Raw genomic sequence first — 8,868 nt, forward strand, 5'->3', positions numbered from 1 at the left:
GTTCTGAAGGCAAAAGGGGGTCCAACCCCTTACTAGCGTGGTGTACCTAATAAAGTGGCCGGTGAGTGTATGTTTATGCTATTATCTGTCTTATAAGCCAACATTGAGCTAAGTAATAATTTGCTTACAGTAATGGTGTTTTCCTTTTGGCTGTTAAAACTTTAGATTTTGTTAGTAAATAGTTTAAAAAACTAAAGTCTGTCGGGAACTGTACTGTGGCTGTTAGTGGTTATATCTGTTTTAGCCACTAAGGAGAGGAGAAATTTAAGGTGAGAGCATGATAAATCACTCAATAGGCCTCTAAAAAATGTGTCCCCCTCTCTTCTGAGATGATGGTTACACCCTTGAGTGAAGGCACCAGCAAAACATCTGGTTTTCTCCCACTTTTGTTAAACTGTCTGCTGGAGCTCTTGCACTGCACAGAGAGGCTGCCTGTCTCTGTGAACGTGAGTTGAGATCTTCTTCTCATTGGTCAGTCCACATGAGGCGGGTCAGGTGACGCTGGTCAATGTACACTGAGAGGGTTGCGTGACCTCAAGAGTCGCTTATGTGAAATTGTAGGACACTTCCCTCGATCTCATTGTAGTGGGTTAATTTTACCAGATTATACTGATGTGTTTTGTTTTCATAGCATCATGTGAAGGAGTGTCCTGGACAAGAGGACGTAGTAGTGTGTTTGTAGTTCTATGAGCATTTGTACATCAAAATACACTTGGAATTTAAAGTATTGAATATATTTACTATACATTGTGGTAATTTACTCTGTATTTTGCAAGACTATGGTGATCCTGGGGTCGTGATGATGGGGCCCTTTAACATTGTTTCCCGGGTTACAGCGAAGTGTTAATCCGGCCCTGCACATAGTACTTTTTGGTGTTTACGAGAGGATATGTTAAAACATCGCTACGCAGGAAATACAACGTAGAATCTTTGTTGAGTGTGTTTTAATGAGAATTGCTGATATCATTTTAAAGAGGAAACCTCAAACATTATGTGAATATTGAGATTTACTGAGGAAAGGCAAAAAAATGCAAAACTTTTCTGCTCAAAATTGCGTTTTTTGTTGCTACTGCACAAAAAATATCTAACATTTTATTTAAGACTTTTCATCCAAAGGATCCGTTGATAAGGTAATCATTATTTTCATTATATTTTGACGAAATGCAATTATTGCAAACATTTTAACCAATGAACTAAAGCTGCCTGTTTCTCCAAACACCCGTTTGTGGCCTAATCCTCAGTTGGATGAGATGTGTCACAGATTTTTTTTCTTTGTCATGTTTTATATTCAGATAAATCAGCCGGAGTACCTGTCCTTCCTTCAGAGTGATCTGTCCTTGTTCTTTGCAGCCGATGAAAGTCCTGATGCACCTGAACACTTGTTCTCTGTCCTGCAGCTGATGAGCAAAGGCTGCTGGGAAATAACCGATCCTGTCTTCAATAATCCCCTAAAATAAAGTCAAATTAACTCATCAAACATTTATCCAGAAAAAAAAATAAGATGAAGATTAATTTAGTGTTTGTAATATTTGTCTCCAACTTGGTGTCTGTTGTTTTGAAAATGTATTTATCTTCATGCCGCAGAGGACAGAAAATATTAAAAAGCCTAACAAGTTTCTTCATGCTCTGATAGCAACACGCCGCCTCTGCAAAGTCGTGCCTCTGTCCTTTTGTCTCCCTAATTTATCAGGAAAGCATTAATTTTCAGCTTCATTTCCTGCAATTTGTTAATCATTTAGTTTTTTTTATTATTATTTTGGAGGCTTTGAACAAAAATCCAAAATGTGCAAATGCGCCGAGCAGCTCGTTAGAGAGACAAATAAGCTCAAATTTAAATTTAAATTTAAATAAAAATATACATTTATATAAAAAGTCCACGAGTCAAGTTATGGTGCAGTTCCTGGTTTCATACCTACCTTCCACCAATCTTCATTGGAATCATCAGCCAGTAGGATTCTGTCTCCTGCTCTATAAAACAATAAAAAAGAGAAGTTAAAAAGAGAAAAGCTGATCAACTTGACAGAATAAAACCAGTGGGGGGCCCTGTTGCAACACGAATCCCTGCAGACTTTCTTCCTGTTAGGAGAAATATCTGTTACTCGTGTGAGTTATGAGGGACTTCTGCCTGCAGCAACAACACAGATACTGCAGTAATTATTATTTACTGTAAACCTTTGAAGAAGAGCTATAATGATTCATTTCAGCCCCTTTGGGGATAATATGCAAATAATATAAAGGTGGCCTCGATTTGAAGACTTAATCTTGTTTATTAATTTTCTAGACTAAACTGAATGAATTATTGCATCTTTTCGCCTCAGTAATTACAAACATCTGCTCAAAGCTGACGGCTTCATTTGACCAAAATGAAGGGCCTGATGAAATTGTGCCACTAAGCCTCTTTAAAAAAGGCGATCTGTGAACTCAGTGGGATACTCCTGGTTAAATAAAATAAGAAAGCTTTGTGTGTAGAGGAAACAAAATACAACAAGTGCATCTGATCCTTATATCACCAAGAGATGTGCTGTAAGTAGAAAAAAAGCATTTAATCTGAAGGACTGCTTTTATTCTCCCTTGAAGTCTATTTTAAAAGTATTTTACACAAGATACTAAATCTACACAGTGAATGAAATCTAGACCTTGACCATCAAACTTTAGTCTTTAAAACATAAAATCACTGATGTATAAAGAAAGTTTCTCCATATCGTGTCTTCTTAAATATCTCCATTTTACTTTGATACGTGACACTCATTGTTTGCTTATAAATGACCTGACATTGAATAAAAATCAATTATTTCATCAAGCTTGACCCTTGTCTGTATAATATGCCAGTTCATAAGGAAAACATGTTTTTATCACACTGCAGAGCAAAATTCTGTTATGTGGCCTAAAAACAAGTTTTCTCCAGTAACTTTGCTTTGATTGATCTTTTGCTGCAGCAGCTCCTAAACTTTGGCACGAGCTGCCCCCTCCAGATCAGACTCTTCAAAACTTGTCTGAAAACCCATTTGTTTTCTTTGGTTTTGACTCACTGTAAGTGGTCGTCCATTTGTACCAGAAATTATTTTTTGTAGAAATGTTCTTGATTTTGTTTGTAGATTTTAAATGCGGGTTTAGGCATTTTGCTGTTTTTATTTCCTGCTTTTATTTTTTCCTATTTTTTTTATTCAATTTGTTTTGCATGAGCTGTTTGAGTGTTGATTCTGTAGAGCACTTTGGTCTGCTGTGGTGCAAAAAGTGCTTCACAAATAAAGCTGGATTGGATTGGATTAGTGTTGATTGTGCCTGCTGGTTGTTTTGAATCTTCTTCCCTTTTTTAGGAAGACAGATAATTTTACAATGTGGAGAACAGCAGGAAATAATGTAGCTGTATAAATATAAATACAATAAATATATAGGCTCTCACCCACCTATAGCTGCTTCAGTTTCTAAATAAAATATTTATTGTGGATTGTACATTTTCATATGTTATAAATCACTATATCAGTTGCTGAAATAGCAGTATGAAATCTAACATTWTGACATTATCACTTACAGCAACTAGAACAAAATTATATTTAATCAGATTTATATGAGCTTGTGAAATCAAATTGCTTATAAAATACCCATAAATATCAGGCTGAAGTGAAGGGAAAAGACTAAAAATGAAACATCTGTAATCAGTTGTCAATAAATCAGTTATTTACTTCCAGATCTCATGTCGTTTCCGTCCTCTAAATCAGTTTTGCACATTAAAAAAAAAACAGAATGAGGGTAATTTGGGAACCAAAGTGATGCTTATGCCAAATGTGATTTTGACTCCATTTGTCCAGTGTCTATTTTTTAAAATTACGATGGCATCTAATGCTTTTACTGCTGGGCTGAAAAATGTGAGCATCTCACCATTTTATCCTCTATAAATCAAACTAGTATTATCTGCCAAATAAAGTAGCTCCCATCTTATCTAATACCTTTATGGGGAGATATAAATGYAATTTCCAAATATCATCCATCAAAATAAAAGGCTGATAAGATAAGAACAGATAATGTAAACTCTCAGCTAGCATTAACAAGACCATTCCAGAGAACTACAGCTTTTCATGTGGGAACAAAGTTAAAGAAAAGAGCATGCTAATTGTTTTTTTATGTATGTATTTATTTATTTATTTTCAATAAAATTACTACAGTAGTTTTATGTTGCAACCTGGGCTGTGAACAAACTGGGACTTCTGAGTGTACAAAATATACATTTAGCTGCTTCTTTGTGGACAAAAATTGCTAAAACTCTGTCAATTTCACAGACACTGACCTCAAATTTGGTGTAGTAGTAGATGAAAGTCATGTCCAARATAAATTCAGAGCACTAACAGATTGCACAAGATATATTAAATTTTATTGCTATAAATTCTGTCTGTTATCAATATATCTCAAGGTCCAATGAATAGATTTAAGGGAAACCTTCAGGAAATGATCACTGGACATACATCTACAACTCTTTCATTTTTGGAGTCTATCCAATTCAAGATGGCTGCCACAGCGAAGTGTCTTTAAAAAGCACAAATTTGGCTATAAGTCAGTCAGTTTTGCCGACATTAAGCTCTTATTTTGGGTGACAGTAGCTGAGATTAATTCACAACATGTTTTCATGACTARTGCATGAGATTGCACATGACTTTATATTCAAGGCTTGTTCAAAGTGGCTAAAACTATCATTTCTCAATATTAACATTATCTTTATCAAAAACTTAAGCAACAAAAGATGTTTAGTGATATGAATRACTTAAAAAAAGTTATTTATGTTATTTACACAGCAAATAATCATCAATCTAACAAAGTCTTCCAACTGTTTTTTGATCTTGTTTTGAGACTGATTCACTGAGCAAGAGCAGAATGTGTTAGATTGTCCTGATGCATCTCAGTAATCCAGGAAGAAAAAATCAAAAAGAAAAAATAAGTAGGTCCTCTGGATGGGTTCATCTTTAGTGAAACGTTTCGTCTCTCCTCCAACAGACTTCAGTCAGATGAGTTTCAGGTGAACTCAGCCTTAAGAGCACTGCCTCCACATGGTGGACAAACAGGTTAGTCACATGCAAAAGAGGGCCATCACCTAACACTAAGCTTGATTAGCTCTATTGTTCATAGAGGGTCATGTGCCCCATCACCTGACTTATTGGTTTGGATGCTGRGGTTCTTAGGTGTTGTGTTATGTGTATGTAGTGAATGCAAGCGGYGCTTGACGTCCCCTTGTTTTTGTCCCTCTCTCCCTCTTTGTGTTGGTATCGTTGGGGCCCTGATTCACACCTTTTGCTCACAGGGGGCTGAGTCACACTTGCAATTACAGCATTGTAGTAGGAGGACAACTGGACACGAAGGCCTCCACCTCTGTTTAATGGTGGATGGTTTTTCTTCACAAAGATGGCTRCCTTTACTCCTCTCTCAAACCAACGTTCCTCTCTATCAAGGATGAGAACATCTTCATCCCTGAAAGAGTGACCGCTGYCCTGTAGATGAGTGTAAACTGCAGAGTCCTGACCCAACGAAGTAGCTCGTCTGTGCTGGCTCATTCTTTTGAACAGTGGCTGTTTTGTTTCTCCAATGTATGACTGATCACAGTCCTCCTGACCCTTAACAGCATATACTATATTACTCTGTTTTTGTTGGGGAACCGGATCTTTGGGGTGAACTAATCTTTGTCGTAACGTGTTTTGGGGTTTGAAAGCCACTGGGACGCCATGTTTAGAGAATAAATGTCTCAGTTTCTATGAAACTCCCGCCACATACGGAATGATGACTGGTTTGGGTCTGGGTTTAGGGTCTTCATTTCTCTAAACATGATTATTATGAATTATTAATCTTGTTAGCCTGGAAATGTTCTTATTTCAAGAAGTCTTACCTAGTGCAACTGTTCTACTGCACTGGCAGATTATATCACTTAATTTGAGAAAATTCAGACTATAATCGATATTATTTACTTATTTTTAAATGGCTAACTTTTGCAGTGTACAGTCACGCATCGTACGTTAATTCAACAATTATGACTAAGATTTGTAATTAGAACTTAAAACCTCTTCTTCATAATCAAGTCTTGTAAAAACATGTCAAATGAAAAGTTGAATCACTGCTACAGAGGAGATGAGTTTGCAGAGCAGGAGCTTCAGCTTCTCAGTTTACATCTCGTTTTGTCCGAGTCAGTCAGACAGTAATGTTTCATCTGCAGGCCTGGAGCTGTGATGCACTGAGTAAAGCTGGTGGGGGTCATGGTATGCTTTGATTAGAGTTGGTGTGTGTGTGTGTGTGTGTGTGTGTGTGTGTGTGTGTGTGTGTGTGTGTGTGTGTGTGTGTGTACCTCATCTCAAGCTCATGGCTCTGCTGTGCACTGAAGCTGTACAAGGCCACGTAGGTGTTGAACTTGAGCGCATCTCTCTGCACCCGCTCCATCTAAACAAAACCACCAAACATATTCCCATTTAACGTCGTCACTCTTCCTGTTTGCAGTTAAGTTCCTAAAATAGGGAATCTGTGTTCACTTTAGCAGTGGAAAGCCACTTCACGGCACCCAGACAGACTGAGGTGCTCTTTATGTCACAATCTGTTCCTTTAAATCCTCACTCAGCGTGAGTGGGACGAAACAGGATCAGGTTGTTTTTTTTAACAAGTTAAAAGAGGATGGGTGTGTGTGTGGGTGAGGGAAGGAAGGAAGTTCTCAGAGACGTGTCAGCACAATTAGCAGGGAGGCAGCGCGTGCCGCCACGTTGTCGCTTATTGCAGCAGCTGATAAAAAAAAAGCAGTGGGCGCTCCTTCCTGTTTCATCACCTGATACCTCAAGGAGTCTGAATCCCACCCAGACTGAAGCCTCCCCCGTCCCCGCACAGAAACAAGATAGAGAGAAAATGTTCCTTCTAGGATATTTAATGGTTGCTCTTGTTGGACGGCGAGAGACTTCTTCATCTTTGTGCTGCTATAATGAAGTGAAACGGCTTCCCGAGTGTCCCTGAAGAAGGTGATGGATGAGCCGAGTTAACGGAGGCCACAAGGCAAACTGCTGCCACGGCCCCGGGGTCCAAACAGCAACATGAAGCAGTGGCCATCTATTTGGAGCCAACTAAAAAAAAAAGAGCRAACTAATAGCTGCTCCATGGCCTTAAGGGTCTCTTGACGCTGTGACTGGAACAGTGGGAAGCCGAGATAATAACCTCCTTCTCTTGTTGAATTTCAAGTGCGAGATAATGTTAAAAAAAAGTGCATAGAGCAACATTTTTGGAAATTTTACTGTTAAACTCAGCCCAAAAAAAATATCTGAGCAAAAAATAAACCAAWACAAAAGATGTTATCAGACTAACTGCGTGAGCAGATGGCCTTCCTGTGTGTGACTCTGTGCATTGCCATGCACTCGTCGTCGCTTCTTTGGCGACAAAAGAACTGTTTTTGAGCATTTTTCTTTGCTCATTACCCCGCAGAGACTCCATCTGTCCGTCCAGCAGCCCCTGAGCTAATGAACCTGTTGGCTGACAAACTGCCCGCTGCCAGCTGTGCTCTCTCCAGCTCCAAAAACGCTGCACGACGCACCTCAGGACCTCCTCCCTGTGATGGATGAGTGCYCTGCAGAAAGGCAGGTACGTACTGTATCAGAACACGTTTCTGAGCTCCCCTTGTACGGTGCTTTCCTTCGCTTTTGTGTCTGCCCAGCTATCTGCCGTCCTTTTTCCACTGGCGACAACTGAGGTAAACACGTTAAACGAATAAAATAAACAGGACAGATGTCTGCGGAGGGAACGTTTGTACAACACAAGTGAAATCCCCTCCCACAAACTCCGCCGTGAAGGAGAAGATAGAGAGGGGGAAAGAGCGCTTATGAAATATTCATTGCTGATCCACAGGAGGTGATTTGAAGAGGTTTAACCTTTCTTTTTTATTTATTTTTTTCCTCTTCTGTGGCATGAGTTTTGCACCARCAGCTCTGCGTCAGACTGCCGCAGCACCACAGAAAGTAGGACTTCTATAGATCTCTGTACTGGTGCAGGCCAGCAGTCATGTCTGCTTGGGCTGAAAACAAGCAATTTTCCCACAAAAAAAAATAAAGTCCTGGAAAATTCAGCACTGACAATGGAGTGGGGTGGGAGGGGTAATTAATGGATGCAGAAYGAGCTGGCTCAGTTCTCAGAGTTCAAGCACTGGTCAGTGGATGAAGCCAGTTCTCACAGAAAGGCCAATAAATTGTTAAAAATACAATTAAGCCTATAATTCTTCTAAAAACAAATGCACAGCTACAGTTGYTTTAATTGAATGTTTTCTGTTTGATTGATGTGTTTCTCACCTGTAACTCCTCAGCTTTTCTCTCTGGCAGGTGGTAACGCTCCGTTCCATTTTCAATGACCGTAAAAACTGAGACGACAAACAGAAACACCATCAGAGTCCAATTCTTTTTGTGTGTGTGTGTGTGTTTTTTTTAATAGATAAATGATTCGTGTTGTTTGAAGCACTTGGGAGAAAATGTCACAGAAATCAGTGAAGACATTWGTAATTTGTACAGTGATGCAGCTTTAATCCAGATGCACAGTTTGCTGAAACCGATCCTCACCGTCATCACTGTGCTTCCTCGTCAGCTCCTGCCTACTGCTGTGAGCAACAACCTCCTCTGGAACATTATCCAAGTCACTCGCCTGCAGGAAATGATGTGTGAGACAAGTAAATAAAAAACACTTGCACAAGAAACACTTGTTAATTATACATAATAATAATAATAATAATAGATCACAGAGCTATTAAAACCTCCAAACTATAGAGTAAACTACAGTGTTAAAAAATGTCTCTAATACATTTTCATCATTTAGTTCACTTTAACTTTTTTATTTAGATCATTGGGCCTCATGCAAGAACATGTTCGTATTCTT

General features: G+C 38.9%; 1 protein-coding gene across 2 annotated transcripts in view; it reads right to left on the reverse strand.

Annotated features, from left to right (window-relative positions):
• Window positions 1–8,868, reverse strand: part of stac (SH3 and cysteine rich domain) — a 32,125-nt gene that overhangs the window by 4,137 nt on the left and 19,120 nt on the right. For both annotated transcript variants that reach the window (XM_014014890.1, XM_014014897.1), the window contains 5 exons: window positions 8,556–8,637; window positions 8,292–8,359; window positions 6,323–6,414; window positions 1,917–1,968; window positions 1,311–1,448 (listed from right to left, as the gene is read on the reverse strand). In XM_014014890.1, the coding sequence (XP_013870344.1) occupies window positions 1,311–1,448; window positions 1,917–1,968; window positions 6,323–6,414; window positions 8,292–8,359; window positions 8,556–8,637 (432 nt within the window). The remainder of the gene's footprint in view (window positions 1–1,310; window positions 1,449–1,916; window positions 1,969–6,322; window positions 6,415–8,291; window positions 8,360–8,555; window positions 8,638–8,868) is intronic.

This window comes from Austrofundulus limnaeus, unplaced genomic scaffold, assembly GCF_001266775.1.
Source record: "Austrofundulus limnaeus strain Quisiro unplaced genomic scaffold, Austrofundulus_limnaeus-1.0 Scaffold2, whole genome shotgun sequence".
Classification (NCBI taxonomy): domain Eukaryota; kingdom Metazoa; phylum Chordata; class Actinopteri; order Cyprinodontiformes; family Rivulidae; genus Austrofundulus; species Austrofundulus limnaeus.